The sequence below is a fragment of the Schistocerca gregaria genome, chromosome X, assembly GCF_023897955.1.
Source record: "Schistocerca gregaria isolate iqSchGreg1 chromosome X, iqSchGreg1.2, whole genome shotgun sequence".
NCBI classification, from domain to species: domain Eukaryota; kingdom Metazoa; phylum Arthropoda; class Insecta; order Orthoptera; family Acrididae; genus Schistocerca; species Schistocerca gregaria.
In genome coordinates, this window is record NC_064931.1 from 857767100 (window position 1) to 857784978 (window position 17879).

The 17879-nt window shown below is 43.4% G+C and overlaps 1 protein-coding gene across 3 annotated transcripts in view; it reads right to left on the reverse strand.

Moving 5' to 3' along the window:
* LOC126297533 (monocarboxylate transporter 3) overlaps positions 1-17879 on the reverse strand; it is a 772480-nt gene that overhangs the window by 188325 nt on the left and 566276 nt on the right. For all 3 annotated transcript variants that reach the window (XM_049988443.1, XM_049988442.1, XM_049988444.1), the window contains exon 2: positions 4225-4531. In XM_049988443.1, the coding sequence (XP_049844400.1) occupies positions 4225-4531 (307 nt within the window). The remainder of the gene's footprint in view (positions 1-4224; positions 4532-17879) is intronic.

The following is a 17879-nucleotide window of genomic DNA, read 5'->3' on the forward strand; positions in this document are numbered from 1 at the left end:
CACGCCAGTGAAGGCGTCCACACCCGTTGCAGTGCTTCAGCACAGTACCTTAGCGGTCATTCCGCGCTGTCGTCACATAGTGCGATCCAGTACCCGCTAGTGGCTGTGTACCATTCTATCCTATATACTGTTTCAAACACGTATTACTGTCGTAGTAGCGTGCCATTACGAACCTCAGTATCACTGTAGGACACACCTATTTCACGAAGACCAATCGCTCTGCCCATCTGAACTCATTCACATACTTATATTGTTCCCTTCGTCGTCCCTGAGCCATGGTGGCACTAGCTTTCACGTTTCCACTTAGCTTAACAGCTCTACACCGATAGAGCGGGGCTTAACACTGACCTGTCTGATCACACAAAAGAGGGCACTAGAGGACCGGAGTGGATGCCATCTCTGTGCAGTCTTGAGCACTTAATATGGGTCCACTATTCTACACTTTCTTCGACTGTGGAATGATTCATACCATTCCTTTCGGATGTTACAATTTTCACACAAAGTAATGTATTTATACGACCTGGTAAGGGTCCAAGACTGCCGAGCAATTCTCATGTATCTGTCGAACATATATTTTGAAAGGAATTTCTTTCGTGGTTGAATTATATTTCTTTAGGATTCTTCCAGCGGATCTGAACCTGGCATCAGATATCCGTATGAGGTGATTCCACTGTAGGTGGCCCCAGACATGTATTCCTACGTATTTTACGCTTGTAGCAGTTTCAAATACTTACAATCGAAGAATGGTGTGTCTCTTCGCATGTTTGTGCAGAATACGTTACATTTATTTCCGTCGACGGTCAACTGTCAGTTCTTGCCCAAGGACGAATTGCCTATGTCCCGGTTTAGTTTCAAACCTCTACGTAATGTCTCGTTGAGTGCGGGAGTGTGATGATGACTCGGGACATTAGCTCGGCACTCCCCTTTTTACTGTTTCAGAGGAGTAGGCTATGTACCAGCACCGGGTTTCATTCTATCTCCTCTCTTCATTCACAAAATCACAAATACAACGCTACATTGTACAAGCACTCAGTGCAGTCACCAATAGATGTATCCGTGTCGGTTCTTAGCAAGTCACAGGAAGGCAACGGCAAACCTCTTCGGCTGGGACATCAGTACTCTACAGTTCACTCGTAAATGCCTGGAATAGTTCTTTGAACTAACTTCAGACTGCTTCTCTATCGTTCCACTCTCTAAGGGCGAATGGGAAAATTGAACACGTAATTTTTTCTGTACGCGCTCCTATTTCTTTTATTTTTATGATGATAATTTCTCCCTATGTAGGTTGGCGACAATAAAATATTTTTAGTTTCAGCGGAGAGAGTTGGTGATTAAAATTTCGTGAAAAGATTACGAAAGACGTAATTGTTTTAAAGTATTGCCACCCCAGCTGGCTTATTAAATCCGTGACAGTCTACCCTCTATTTCGCGATAACATAAAACGAACTGCCCTTCTTTAACCTTTCTCGATGTCCTCCGTGAACCCTGTCTGGTAATCAAAGCAATACTCTGACAGAGGATGAACGAGTGTAGCGTAGGCAGTCTCTTTAGTAGACCTGTATGCATCTTCTAAGTGTCCTGTCAATAAAACGTAGTCTTCGGTTTGCCTTTCCCACAACATTATCTGTGTGATAGTCCCGGATTAAGTTGTCCGTAATTGTAATTCCTAGATATTTAGTCAAACTGTGGTGCTTATCGTGCAAACGAATTGTAACGGACTTCTTTTGCTACTCATGTGGATGACCTCACACTTGTTCATTAAGTTGCCACTTTTCACAACATACAAATATCGTGTCTAAGTAATTTTGCAACTGAGTTTGGTCTTGTGGGGAATTTACTAGACGGTAAATGACAGCATCATCTGCGAAAAAGGTAACATAGCTGTTCAGAGTGTCTCCTAAATCTTTTATATAATTTAGATACAGCAGAGACCCTGTAACACTTAATTGGAGAACCCCAGATATCACTTCTGTTTTACTCGATGATTTTCCGTGGATTACTGTGTACTGTGTCTTTCTAACAAGAAATAACGAATCAAGTCGCACAACGGAAGCGATACTTCATAGGCCCGCAGTTCGATCAGAACTCTCTAGTGAGGAATGGTGTCAAAAGCCTTTTGGAAATCTAGAAATATGGAATCAATTTTAGATTCCTTGTCGATAATACTCATACGCACGCAGTTCGATTAGAAGTCTCTAGTGAGGAATGGTGTCAAAAGCCTTTTGGATATCTAGAAATATGGAATCCATTTGAGATTCCTTGTCGATAATACTCATTACTTCGTACGAATATAGCGCTAGTTGTGTTCCAAAAGAACGATATTTTCTGAATCCGCGCTGACTGTCTATCAACAGATTGTTACTATCGAGGTAATTCGTAACGTTAAAACACATTATATGTTCCAAAATTCTACTGCAAATCGACGTCAGTGATATGAGTCTGTAATACAGTGGATTACTCCTACTTCGTCTCTTGAACATTGGTGTGTCATATGTAACTTCCCACTCTTCTGGCACGGATCGTTCGTCGAGTGAGCGGTTATATATGATAGCCTAATATGGGGATATAGTATCAGCATACTCTGAAGGCAACCTACACTATGTGATGAAAAGTATCCGGACACCTGGCTGAAAATGACTTGCAAGTTCGTGGCGCCCTCCATCGGCAATGCTGGAATGCAAGATGGTGTTGACCCATTCTTAGCCTCGGCGACGGCTTCCACTCTCGCAGGCATACGTTCAATCTAGTGTTGGAAGGTTTCTTGGAGAATGGCAGCCCATTCTTCACGGAGTGCGGCACTGAGGAGAGATATTTATGTCGGTCGGTGAGGCCTGGCACGAAGTCGGCGTTCCAAAACATCCTAGTGGTTTTCTATTGAATTCAAGTCAGGGCTCTATGCAAGTCAGACCATTACAGGGACGTTATTGTCGTGTAACCCTCCGCCACAGGCCGTGCATTATGAACAGTCTCGATCGTGTTGAGAGATGCAGTCGCCATCCCCGAATGGCTCTTCAACAGTGGGAAGCAAGTAGGTGCTTAAAACATCAGTGTAGGCCTGTGCTGTGATAGTGCCACGCAAAAAAACATGGGGAGCAAGCCCCCTCCTTGAAAAACACGACCACACCATAACACCACCACTTCCGAATTCTACTGTTGGCACTACACACGCTGGCAGATGACGTTAACCGGGCATTCGTCATACCCACAACCTACTATCGAATCGCCACACTGTGTACCGTGATTCGTCGCTCCACACAACGTTTTTCCACTGCTCAGTCGTCCAATGTTTACGCTCCTTACACCAAGCCAGGCGTCGTTTGGCATTTACCAGCGTGATGTGTGGCTTATGAAAAGCCACTCGACCATGAAATCCAAGTTTTCTCACATCCCACCTAACTGTCATATTACTTGAAGTGAATCGTGATGCAGTTTGGAATGCCTGTGTGGTGGTCTGGATAGATGTCTGCCTATTACCCATTACTATTCTAAAAATTGGTTCAAATGGCTCTGAGCACTATGGGACTTAACATCTGAGGTCATCAGTCTCCTAGAACTTAGAACTACTTAAACCTACCCTAACCTGAGGACATCACACACATCCATGCCCGAGGGAGGATTCGAACATTCGACCGGAGCGCATTACTATTCTCTTCAACTGTCGGCGGTCTCTGTCAGTCAAAGACGAGGTCGGCCTATACGCTTTTGTGCTGTACGTGTCCCTTCACGTTTCCATTTCATTATCACATCGGAAACGGTGGACCTAGTGATGTTTAGGAGTGTGGAAATCTCGCGTACAGACGTATGACGCAAGTAACACCCAATAACCTGACCACGTTCGAAGTCCGTGAGTTCCGCGGAGCGCCCCATTATGCTCTCTCGGGATGTCTAATGACTACTGAGGTCGCTGATACGGAGTACCTGGCAGCAGGTGGCAGCACGATGCACCTAATATGAAAAACGTATGTTTTTGGGGGTATCCGGATACTTTTGATCACAAGTTGTAATTGATACGCTATCTGGACGGAAGACTTAATTTATTAAGTGCTTTTAGGTGCTTCTTTAGATTGAAGATATCCACTGCTAAGTAACTTAGGACCTTGCCCAAAACAATCTGTTCGCAACTCCTGAAGAGTTTGACTTAGCTCGGCTTCTGACGTTGAAGCATCCCGCAGACAACGACATCGTACGAAAACGCGCTGCGACGGCTGCAGGCGGCCGACTTACCGGCGCTGAGGTACATGCCGGAGAGCAGCGAGCCGACCCACGCCGTCTTGCCCTTGCCCTCCCCGTAGTAGTTGACGAACTCGCCCAGGAAGATGCCGAACGTGTAGGCGATGCCGTCGACGATCATGTTGCACATGAAGGAGGCGAAGACGATGACCCAGCCGTAGCCGCCGTCGGGCGGCGGCGGCACGTCGTGGTACTCGCAGAAGCTGAGCGCGTCCTCGTCGCCGGGCGAGCCGTCGTCGTCCTGCGCCGTCAGGCGGGCGCTCTCCTGCGCGCGCTCCGAGCACGAGCACTGGCTCTCCGTCTGCGACAAACACACCTATCTTCAGTCCGCTTTCCTACAGCCACGTAAAAACATCGCGACGAGACAAACTCGCCGAATTTTATACATTTTCCGTATACTTGGAGAAAATTAAAAGAACGCGATCCGTATACTACTATCAACACAACAGAAAACACACAATAGAATCGAGCTACTAACGTGGGATTGCAAACTCCACTGTACCCCACGCCTACAGAACTTCGATCCTCTCCATCGCCTCGCCTCGATATCCGCTCCACCTGAGCGCTGTCATTCTCACCAAATCTTCGAGCGCAGTGTACCCAGTCTTGCGTTCCGCGTCTGTTTACTTCCTCCCACGTGGATCCTCTACTGACTTATCAAATTCTTACCACTCGTCACCTACAAAAAAAAAAAAAAACTCCGCATGTTCTACACTATCCGAAAACTAGATTCCAATAACCCCACTGCGTCCCCTTTGATAGTGAATCCTGGTGGGCTGCTGCATTTATACCAACTTATCCAGCCATTCCTACAGCTTCACACACTCCATATTCTACCCCAACGCAACTTCATCGGAATCGCTGTCCCAGACGGTACATAGAAAGAAAGATCCCTTACCATTTAGCTACAATATAGCAGGTCAGCAATTGGAAGCAGCTAATTCCATAAATTACCTGGGAGTACGCATTAGGAGTGATTTAAAATGGTATGATCATATAAAGTCGATCATAGGTAAAGCACATGCCAGACTGAGATTCATTGGAAGAATCCTAAGGAAATGCAATACCAAAACAAAGGAAGTGGGTTACAGTACGCTTGTTCGTCCACTGCTTGACTATTGGTCACCAGTGTGGGATCCGTACCAGATAGAGTTGCTAGAAGAGATAGAGAAGATCCAACGGAGAGCAGCGCACTTCGTTACAGGATCATTTAGTTATCGCGAAAGCGTTACGGAGATGATAGATAAACTCCAGTGGAAGACTCTGCAGGACAGACGCTCAGTAGCTCGGTACGGGCTTTTGTTGAAGTATATTGCTCCCTCCTACGTATATCTCGCGAAGAGAACATGAGAATAAAATCAGAGAGATTGGAGCCCACACAGAGGCATACCGACAATCCTTCTTTCCACGAACAATACTAGACTGGAATAGAGGTACTCAAGGTAACCTCCGCCACACACCGTCAGGTGGCTTGCGAAGTATGGATGTAGATGTAGACGTAGATGAAATGATCCCAGGTATTTCTACGTTATACCAAGTTATACGGTACTCTTCCTTACCTATCCCACTCCAGATCAGAGCGCCCCCTTCTCTCTTCCCACTATTCGAGCCAACAGTAACCGTCATCTCTATAAGTACTGTCCTTACCCTTTAACCACACGGAATAACATTTCCCTCTACAAATCCTTTTTTCCAATGGATGAAATCCGCCCGGAGAGTTCGATCCGAGTCTAGCTGACCTCCCTGTTTCGCTCACTGCGCGGTAAACCGTAAGACCAGCTCATCTTTCAACAAAGAGAACCTCATAAATATTCAGTCTTGTGAAGTTATCATCTCACAAAGTGAGTACGGAAACACTTCCACGTGACGAGCTCCAGTTGCTATTGGAGTGCCTTATACCGTCTTTGTCTACATCTCTACGCCATCGGAAATAATCAGTTCAGAAAATCATCGTGAAGGAATTAAATAATAACTCTGCATAGGACTTCTGTATTCAAATATCTTTAAAAGACACTGTTCACAAATAAATTGAAAACCTAAGGACAAACGATTCTTGTCAGTAGAGTCACGAAAATTACAAGCGAGGAAGGTAACGAACTAATGTCCCGACGACGGCAGAGACGTTAGAGACAGAGTTGAAGTTCCGATAAAGCTAAAGCGGGAAAATAAATCAGCCAGGTTCTCCTAAGGGACCATTTCGGCGTTGCCTTCATCGATTTAGGGAAACGTGTATTCGAACCCCGATCCTCGAGGAGCGCGCTACGGCATTCGGTAGCGTGGAGGAGAGGAACGCTCCTCAAAAGCTGCCGCTTCGCAACACATTAGCTTCGCACCGCGTGGTATCGAATGACCTGTGTGGGAGAACCGTCGTAGGAGTTTCTGATACAGCAGTTTGCTTATCTTGTTCGTCAAGGGCGCCCTTCAAACCTACCGCGAAGCAAAGTACTTCCTGGAACAGTTCGAGCAGCAAAATTCGCTACAGAAGTGGCTTTAGATTTATGAGAAGATGGAAGCTGTCGCGATGCGACGTCGTTCGACCGTTGAAGGGTTAACTGAAGCCACCACTGCGTTTACAAATCGACGACTGTGCGTGAACGTCACTGATAAAAATTTGAAAGCGATATTTCTGTGCACACGATTGCTAAACGAAAAAATAGCACTTTAGGGGTGAAATATAATACACAATTTTATTCAGATGAAGACAATATTGCTTTTTAATTCGAAAAAGAAACGCTGTCTTCCAAGGCCTTTCCGTAAAAAGTTGTTATTAAAATGGCGTAGTTAGCTTTTCATGAGGCAGGGGTTGCTAGGGAAGTGTGTCACGATTGGTCTTTTTCTGTGTAAACATAAATCGTGTGAAGAATAGATGAGCAGCAGTGTGAGATTGTTTGTTGATGACGCTGTAGTGTGCGGGAAAGTGTCGTCGTTGAGTGACTATAGGACGATATAGGCTGATTTCAACAGAACTATTTGGTGTGATTAATGGAAACCTGTTTGAAATGTAGATAAATGTAAGTTGATGCAAATGAGTGGTAAAAACAATCCTGTAATGTTCGAATACAGCTATAGTGGTGACTCCGTCACTTCGATTAAATACCTAGGCGTAACGTAGCAAAGCGATATGAACGGAACGAGCTCGTAACTTCGGTAGTAGGGAAGGCTAATGGTCGTCTTCGGTTTATTGAAAGAATTCTAGGGAAGTGTAGCTCTTCTCTAAAAGGGAAGCACGTACAGAATTCTCTGGGGCCCATTCTTGAGTAGTACTCGAGTGTTTGGGATCCCCACCACGGCAGATTAAAGAGTGACAGTCAAACGATTCAGATGCGTGCTGCTAGATATGTTTCCGATCGGTTCCATCAACACGCGCGTATTACGGAGATGCTCCATAAAATCAAATAGGAATTCCTGGAGGGAAGACAACGTACTTTTCACGAAACGCTATGGAGAAAACTTAGTGAACCGGCATTTTCGACTGATTGCAGAACGATTCTTCTGCCGACAAAGTACATTTCGCCAAAGAACCGCGAGGATATGATAAGATAAATTATGGCTCGTACGGAAGCAAATAGATGGCCGTTTTCTCCCCGTTCCATTTACGCGTGGAATAGAAAAGCGAATAACTGAGAGTGGTACAGGGTACCGTCCGCTACGCACCGTATGGTGCCTTTCGGAGTATGTATGCAGGTGTAGGGTCGGCATGTTTTTTCAAACACCCCCTAATTGGAAACGTCCAGCAGAATAAGTGTAGCGTCTGGATTAAAATCCACACCTGTCTGCATTGTTTCATGGAAGGCGAACATTTAACGTTGTGGATGGTAGAGAGCGTTAAGCTCAGTGATACTCTTGTTGACAATAAAAGGGGTATGACGGGGCGTTGACATTTTCTCCCTTCTTTTACTCCATACTCATCCATACAAACACAAGTACAACACAGCCATTCACACGAGACAGATACATACTTTGTTAATCTTGCATCTCGACAAACTGAATGAAGGCAATTGGAAACCGCCATCTGTAGGACAACAGTGAGGACTTTCCACATTGTCCCGAGGTTCACTTCCACTTTTGAGAAGGCATAACAGGTGTGATTTGTTGACTCGGTGGATCCGAGAATTATTTCCTCTTGACACTTCATTCACTTCTTGCAGTGATTTGTTAATTTTAAAAATACCAATGTGAATCGTGGTTCAAAAAATGGCTCTGAGCATTATGGGACTTAACATTTGAGGTCATTAGTCCCCTACAACTTAGAACTACTTAAACCTAACTAACCTAAAGACATCACACAAATCCATGCCCGAGGCAGGATTCGAGCCTGCGACCGTAGCAGTCGCAATCGTGGTTCGGTTTCCGCTTTAAACTGCGCGTTCCCTCATAACTTACTGGGTAAGTATCTTCGATGGTCAGAGGAAGTTGAGAGCATACCACCTCCAACACGACCATGCATAGTAAAGCTCTCTTAGTGTTTAAATAAACCTTCGAGACGAGGGCAGCTTTACTTAGGTGCTGCAGATGTCTTTATCGAGTAACTTACAAGGAGGGTGGGGGGGAGCCTGACATGTAGATCGCTGATTTAAAAAATTGAGGTCAAAGATGATGGTGGAAAATCGTATTTTGAATTTTATACATCGAAAGATTGCCTGAAAACAAATATTTTTATTAATATAATATGAAGCCCAAAGTTAATAATGTTCGAGTTATTAACGTTTTTGTGTTTTCATGCTGTAGCTTGGGTACCCTCATTTTACATCTCTAGCAGAGAAAAGTCAGTTGTCGAGCGGTCAAGATGTTAAACTGCCAAACCGCTGGTATTCGATTCTTGAACGTCACTTTTTTTCATTCGGTGTTTTTTTCGTGTATCTGATTACATTTTGATAATCAGAATACTTTTCTTTGCCTTTTTTAAAGTAAAACATTGGGAGGTGTGATTAATACTCAAATAAATGTATATAACATGTTGACAGCTATTTTCATCTTAGTATAAAAATACACCTAAAATATATTTTTCCGTAATCCTAATTGATCGTCTGTTGGTGAGCGTTCTCTGAATCAGTGGGTTAACAGGCCAAACAGAAATACTTCTCCCATCCTGCGCAACAGACGAACGACATCTCTCAACATTGACATGTTTTCTAGTACACTGTTCGTGGAGCACACTAATGTTGCTAAAAACAGATCAGTCAGGTATCAGTCTGCAAGCGCACCAAGCGAATAAGAGCATATCATGAGAGACATGCGCGGACAACCGATTATGGGCCAACGCAAGAATTTTGGTAGCATCTGTCCTATGTTGTAATTCTCTGCTTTGCTCTGATATCATATCATAATGAAATCGTGCGATGAAATTCCTTACCTGTCGGAAAACGTAAACGTCATACAGTTGACAAAGACAGATACATCCCGGTAGTATGACTTTCACGGTGGAGGTCGGTTGAGCAGCGCCATCTACAAAAGTTCTAATGTAGCGCATCAAGTATCAATACGTTATATATACTCATTTGACTATTAATCATACTTACTGATATTTTATTCCAAAAAAAGGTAAAGAAAAGTATTCTGATTATCAGAATATCATAAGCACCGATAAAAATATCGAAGGAAAAAAAAAACCGACGACTAAAAATCGAACACAGACCAGTGGTTTGATAGTTTAATTTCTTGACTTCTTTTTCTATTTTTACGGCAAATTTTCTACTTGTCTAACTATGTATTTCTTCAAAATAAGAAAATGAACCCTGTATTATATGTATATATTTTCAGCTAAATATTTATATATCTTCAACTAAAAAATCCTTCCGTCTAGAAATTGTGCGGATGTTTCTTGTCGACAGACATCGGCATTTTCTATCTCCAACAATGCCGCGTAAAAATGTTTAAAACAGACTCATTCTGCTTTGCTAATGCCCCAGTGAATGCAAAAAAAAAAAAAGGTTCAAATGGCTCTGAGCACTATGGGACTCAACTGCTGTGGTCATCAGTCCCCTAGAACTTAGAACTACTTAAACCTAACTAACCTAAGGACATCACACACATCCATGCCCGAGGCAGGATTAGAACCTGCGACCGTAGCAGTCGCACGGTTCCGGACTGCGCGCCTAGAACCGCGAGACCACCGCGGCCGGCCCAGTGAATGCAGCTTTCCACGAATCATCCAGTCTCTTTTCTTTCTCACTGCTCATATTTCAGGACTTTCTGTCTTCAGGTGATGCTGCGTGGAACATCAGACTGAGGCTGGCGCTCCCCAAGTAGGGATAACCGGCCGAGCGCCGATCTCGCTGTGTTAGACTTGTAGAATGGTACACACCATTCTACAAGTCAAGCACCAGCATGAGAACAAACAAACGTTAGCAACTCGAACATTATTAACTTTGGACCACATATTATATCAACAAAAATGTTTGTTTTTGGACGATCTTTCGGTTTACAGCGTTGAATATATAATTTTCCGCCATCACTTTTGACCTCGATTTTTTCAAGAACCTTGTGGGTGTCTAGCAGAAAGCTGAAATACGTGTCTCTCTTTTCTCAATATAGAACTTAGGTTCGATGTGGGGTGGCGGTGATATGGGTGAACTGCTATGGCCTGTTGTGGGGTTGTGAACCACTGAGGGCTACGTCGGGGCGAAGCCTCTCCGTTGTTTCTATGTCCCCGGTTTCATACACAATACACACAATACAATATACAATACAGGACTTCTTTGCAAAACTTTATGGAAATGGATGAGCCACATGCAGACCCCTTTTTAGTCTGATACTTATTTCCCTTATCAACAATCTTTTGTCATTTTCAGCTTCATAAAACAGCACGTACTGTTACCCATAGACCGATTTATGGATTTTTCAGTGTTGCAAATTATTTCTATGTACTGTTGTCACCACTGTGGCAAAGAACTTGACCACGAGTCAGCATTTCCGTATTAAGAACAGAGTTTTCTCTATGGTTTCATCCTTTCTTTGGGAAAAGCTTAGTGTATTTGCAACCGAACAGGCGAGGGCGGAAGCTGTTAATTGTTTGCACATGGTGTCACAAGCAAGATAATTGTTGGCTGCAGTCACGTTTTGATTGCTAAGCAAGTTAGCGCGGCGGTAGCGGCGTTCACGGGCAATTACCAGGCGAGTGTTGGCAGGCCACACTGATAACAGTTACTTATAAAAGAAGCTGGCATTACGTTCCTTTCATGAATATCCAGTATCATTCAGCAAACGTTTCATTGTTCGCTACCGGCGCTTTGGAGTTGTGATACAACCTTCCGTATTTGGCTCGACGTTTTTTAATCCTTTAAAGCAAAGCAACGATAAACATTCAGTCCTGTCCTTGCGTGAGCTGGAATATGTTGACTCGGTATTGAACACTGCCATGCTGTATCTACAACTTCTTTCATACGTGCCTCTGCAACGAAATTCGTTCTTTCGTTAAAACTGTGGTACATTTACAGTTGTTCAAGAAATCATATATTTTTAAGCCTTCGTGGAGCCTGTAGTCGATGGATACCTTTCGTCTATCCAGTTATAGGTTACATTCTGTACGATATTTCGTTAATTGTCCGATTTACCTATATCAAATGCAGTGAACACAGTCCACATTATTATCTATTTATACAATTTTTTTAGTTTGGACCCTTTGGTTGCTAGGGTAGAAGATAATTTACATTTTATGCGTTGTGAATTTGACCACAAGCTTTCTCGTTCAAAGGTTCAGTGACCACCCTGAGTGCAAGAGAAATTAATCCCTGGTTACCCGAACAACAGATTCCAGTTCACAAGTTGTGTCGCGTCACTGAGTTTAAAATACCACACAAGTCTTCACGGTCTGTCACAACTTCACCTTTCTTCCTATGTTACTTTCTGACTCTGAAAGAATCTCTGTCTATGTCAGTAGGGTCACATGTGATCTGCAGGTTGTCGCTCCCTCTCTCTCGCTCTCTATCTCTTTTCTCTGATGTCGAAACTATGAGATCAGTCAACTATCCAGGACAAAGCAGATTGGAAATTAGGGCTTTTGTGTATTCCTGTACTAGGTCAAAGTCCACAACAACATAGTGGGAAATTATATCACCGATACTCCTGCTACAGAAACAGTGATCTCAGGTACACGTGTTCCATTGGGGATTCGTTTACCAAAAAGAAAATTCGAAATGAATGGGACAAAAAATAGCAAGCCTCGAAGATACATAGAAGAAAACAGTATACACAAATAACGTCAATAATACTAACCAGCCCTTGGAGTCCCGAACTCCTGTTCCGTATCACTGATGAAGTTCAACTGTTTCTGCTTGGCAAAACGCACACCGCTTTTTAAAAAAAAGCAACAGCTTTAGAACTTTGGCGAAGTGAAAGACAAAAATGACACATGTTTTAGGCGCGGCAACCTTTGGGATCAGGTATCAAAGTTGCTAAGGAACGTTATGAGTAAGAAATACTATTTACCCACATTTGTGTCTTCACTATGAGTAACCACACACTTTGTAATATACAAATAACTTTACTCCTTTATGACGGAAGCGAAAGGTGATATATGACTTCAGAGATGTAAATCAAAGAATTTTATCTACTTCCAGTACGTTGTTTGAAGATTTTTGGTTCTTGTTTTCGATATACCCAGCGCGTGTGTCTGTTTCATCAACTGAATGGCTGTTACATTCCTTACAGGTTTAAGTTGAGGTAACTGGCTAATTTTATCACATTACATCAAATTTTGCAAATGTTTACTAGTATTACAAATGCCTGTTTTATCGGTGAGGGTTATCGTATGGCGTGTTCCCAAAGCCCAACAAAAATAAGTGAAAAGTATCCGTAGCGTCGGACGTCACGATGTCCGTCACAAAAGAATAGAACGATCGAGGCATTTCTCTCAGACCGGAAATTAAGAGGACAACGGCTTCCTTACGTTATCACAGTTGGCGCGGAGCGAAAGGTAGTTACCGAGAGGGGTAGCGCGTTGGTTAACGCACTGGACTTGCATTTGGGGGGACGACGGTTCAAACCCGCGTTCGATTAACGTTTCTCGTCATTTACCTAATTGCTTAAGGCAAATGTCGGGATGGTGCCTTCGACAGGGCACGGTGGCTTTCCTCCTGCATCATTCCTTAATCCGAGCTTGTGCTCCGTCTCTAATGACCTCGTTGTCGACGGGACGATAATCTCCTCCTCCTACTCCTCCTCGAAGCGTAGCTGAAAAAAATAGCAACACCTTGCAATGAATCCCTACCATCTCCTATGTCGTGGATTTGGGATCTCGAATGTTGCCCTGTCGGATGCCTTCGCGCTGCTGTCCGTTGTGACCTGGTGTTTACCCTGCACTAGACCTCGCTGGGCGCTTCACAGGGCTACTAAGTATCGTGCCTCGGAGTCCTTCAGAAGTTTCTGTGGTCTCGTTGACAGACTTATTGATGTAAAGATGGAAATAATATCTTCATTGTTAGTGAAATATATAAAAGAAATGTCTGGCTGTGGCGTCCGCGACTGGGACGGAGCCGTCGGAAACAGGAATTCGTCTCAACATTTATATTTCTGAGAATGAGAAGTAATATAAAACCCAAGTTATTCGTAAAATAGACGCAATGAGCTGTTCGAGGAACCACGAACAATAACGTTTTACACTAGAATAATGGAAAGACTGTGATATACTATCTGAAAAATGGTGGAAAATAGCAGCTTTCCAACAATAGACAGAACTGATACTCGTGCACGTAGATGAAGGGTGGACGGTGTTGGCCGCCTATGATATGCACCCCGTCCAGACGAGACGTATCGTTCGTGTCCAGCTACTGCGAAGACGCGTGCGTGACGTTATAGCATGTGCCCCGGACGAGATAGCGCAGGAATGGCACGCTCATGGATAAACGGACTAGCGTTGGCTACCTGTGCTCAGATGCCCTACTCCGTTGCTACACTAAAGAATGCCACATATACCTACGGAGATACTACGTCTTTTCTTGTCATTCGGCGTTCTTTGTCGTATTTTCACCTGCCTATTTCACGCAACAAATAATAGTTTATGATTTCCAAACTCTACCAGACTAGTCCACTTTAAATGAACAAAATACTGACTCGTGTGAATCTGTAAATGTTTAGTTACGCATTTATTCGAGATCTCCACCGAGCGAGATGGTGCGGTGGTTAGCGCACTGAACTCGCATTCTGGAAGACGACCTTTCAAATCCGCGTCCTGTCGTCCGTGATTTCCCTAAAATCGCTTCAGATAAATGCCGGGATGGTTTCCTTGAAAGGGCTCGGCTGATTTCTTTCCCCATCCTTCTCTAATCAGATGGGACCGATGGCCTCGCTGTTTGGTCCCCTCTCCCAAATCAACTAATCTTATTGGCTTCCATTTACAGTAAATTCGTTTTACACAGATGTCACAAGATTCGGCGACTAACAGAAAATACGTCTGTAGTACTGCATAAACATCATGTTGCGGGCAAAAATTGCACCCGAAAGATGGATTGAACTCCAAAAATACTGTACGAACGGTGCTCAAAATGATTAATATTTCAGTCTGTGAGGTATGAGAATTACTCTTGTTTATGTCTCTGGGTAATGATGAGACTGTTTACTACAAAATAATTATTCATTTTCAAACTTTTGTTGTTGTCTATTGCAATATACGTAGTATTTGTTAGACAGTTGCCTTCAACTGTAACTTATTTTGCATTCTTTTCTATCTATTGCTTAAAATTTGTTGTATAATGTGGAAGTCAAATTAGCTGATTAGTCCTCGAAAAAAATCCAAGACTTGAGATACATGTTACTTCAGGAGGGAATCGATTCAGTACGTTTTCGACACACTCTTAACATTAAATTGGCTATGAAGCTCATAAAATGTCCTATTCTGAGAAGAAGTCATGCTAAAAGATGGGCCATATGTTAATAGAACGTTGAATCTTGCTTGAATTGTATTTTTTTACGCTTTCGCAGACGTACTGTGCAAGGGCTCCTCCTTGATTAAGGGGACTTGCAACATCAACAAATGCATTTGGTCACAGTAACAAGTGACATTTGAGTGTTCGCTCATCTCATGCAGAAAGAGAAGCAGCATTTCGATAAGCAAGTTATTTTGTTAACAATTTTTTGCGGGCGCAGGCTTCCGTTGGCATTGTTATCTTCAGTAAATCTTCAGTAAACGCTTCGACTGCGGTCGAAACTGGCTGAAACGAAAAACCATAAAACATGACGTCGCAGTCACTTACCCAGAAAAGTTTTAGGGGAGGAAAAATTCTTCTATTGTGAGTCTTTAGCATTTTGTAAGATATCTACCCAATTTTTTTCATAGTACAGGCTTAGGAAGTCCGCAGCTCGTGGTCTTGCGCTAGTGTTCTCGCTTCCTGAGCACGGGGTCCCGGGTTCGATTCCCGGCGGGTTCAGGGATTTTCCCTGCCTCGAGATGACCGGGTGTTGCGTTGTCTTCATCATAATCATTCATTCCCATTACGGTCGGAGGAAGGCAATGGCAAACCACCTCCGCTACGACCTTGCCTAGTCGGCGGTGCGAATCTCCCGCATCCTTCCCTGCGCTCCTCGGAGTATGGGACCTCATCATCATCAGACTTAACCTATGCCTTGTCCTGCCTGCATAAATCCACTGAGACTCCATTTGTAGAACTTCCTTTGTAATTTGTCTTCAGAGATGAGTTGCTGTCACGTGCTTTGGCACACCCGAAAGATCTATAAGCATTAACTTTGAGGAGGAACTCCTGTAGACACGCACATGCAAAAGACTGAATACCTTTAAGACGATATCATCTCATTTATAAAACGGCACACACCTCGTAGGAATATAGCGATTAGAACAGTGCATGACTTGACATTAAGAACTGATATGCAGGCGAGTACATAGGCGGTAGGGGATTCTGTCCCCAAGGCCCGGACTAAGGTACGGGATACGGATATCACGTAAGGGGCAACTTGGACACCTTTATTCAACACTAATTTATCTGGGATTGAGTAACGTACAACAACAGCGTCTAAGCGCTGAAAATCGGACTGACACAAAGAGGACTGTGGACTAACTGAATACTTTCGAATGTGTCCTCATTATAAGTCCCGTGTGAAATACTCACTGTCATAATCTGTCAAAGCATAATTTTAAACGCAAGAGAATTACCTTGAATGTTGGACTGTTAAAAACTAACTGACGGTCAGAAGACTTGAGAGTATGTCGAGGAAAGTGAGTAGAGATTTTGCAAGAATGTAGGTCTGTGAGTAGCGATCTGGACATAGTTTCAACCTTTCCAGTGAAACGGCTAACAGACGAGAGTGACGTTAATCATCCTGAAGAGATACTCAAACAAACGTTGTTCTTCCTTGTTTTGGACTGTGTTTTAGTCATCGAGCGAGGTCGCGCGGTGGTTAGCACATTGGTCTAGTACTGGGGAGGATGGCAGTTCAAATTCACGTCCGGTAATCCAGGTTTAGGTTTTCATTGATCCCCCTAAATCGTTTAAGGCAAATGGCGAGATACTTCCTTTGAAAAGGGCACAGTGGATTTCCTTTTCTATCCTTCCCTAACCCGAGGTTGTCCTTCGTCTCTAACGACCTCGTTGTCAACTGGACATTAAGTTCTCATATTTTTTCTTTTGTGGTACAGTCAGCCTCACCAATCACTACAAGGATGTGCATGAACTTAACAAATGCAGTTTCTTGTGGTTATATGCCAGTTTAATCGTAAGATGTATAGCAGTGGCGCATTAGACGATATACTGGAAGAAATCAATAATCTGAAAGTAATTCATAATTGTCTACTTTTATGACTGAATTCGCTTCACCCCTAAACACGGTTTTGGAGCACAAACTGAACAACATTTTCCCGAAGGTCTGCGCTGCTCTAAGAATAGTTTATTCGCAGCCGCTATCTGTCGCAGCGGCTGAAATATCTTTTGAAATACCGGACAGAGTAAAGAACATTCTACGACACATAATGACGCTATATAGTTTAGTGGATTCAGATGTAGTTTCTATTGTGCCGACTTCGAATTTAATGCTATGATCGACACACTTTATAACAAAAAGTAAGGTAAGTTGTGTTATGTCCTTACCGGTCTGTTGTATCTACACGATGGCCACAAATGGTCTGGAAAGCTTGTAAGGATATGGCAGGATAGGCTGTGCTGAGAAATATTGTTAAGTTAATTAGAATTGAAGCCAATGAGGCCCTTGCACGTGCAGATTCAAGCATCCCGCAAAATGCAGTGTTACCAAACGTATGGTTCGTTTGGTTTCCTAAAGCTGGACAAAAACTGGACATGAGACGGTAGTAAGGGTCGAATCTGAACCATAGGTTGAGCAGTCTTGTGCACTATCATCTATCATCTATCTCTGAGAAAAGCTGTCACTGATTGTATTTAGCGGGTAGCTTCAATCTGAGTGCTCAACGGCCTGATTGGCTAACTTCAATGACTATCAAATCGGAAACGGCGCAGCGTATCGAATATTTTTCCTGGCAGTCATTTCTCAGCACAATCTACCCTGCAACGCCCTTTGCAAGCTTTTCAGGGTATTTCTGAGCGCCCTGTATACCTCTGTTGTAATCATTTATAATACGTTACGTGTTACAATATATGAGAAATTGTATATCGCTACAGAAAATTACGGAATGCGGTGTAGGCTCTGCATCCTCTTGCATCTACTCGTATAACGTGCGAGTTCTCTGC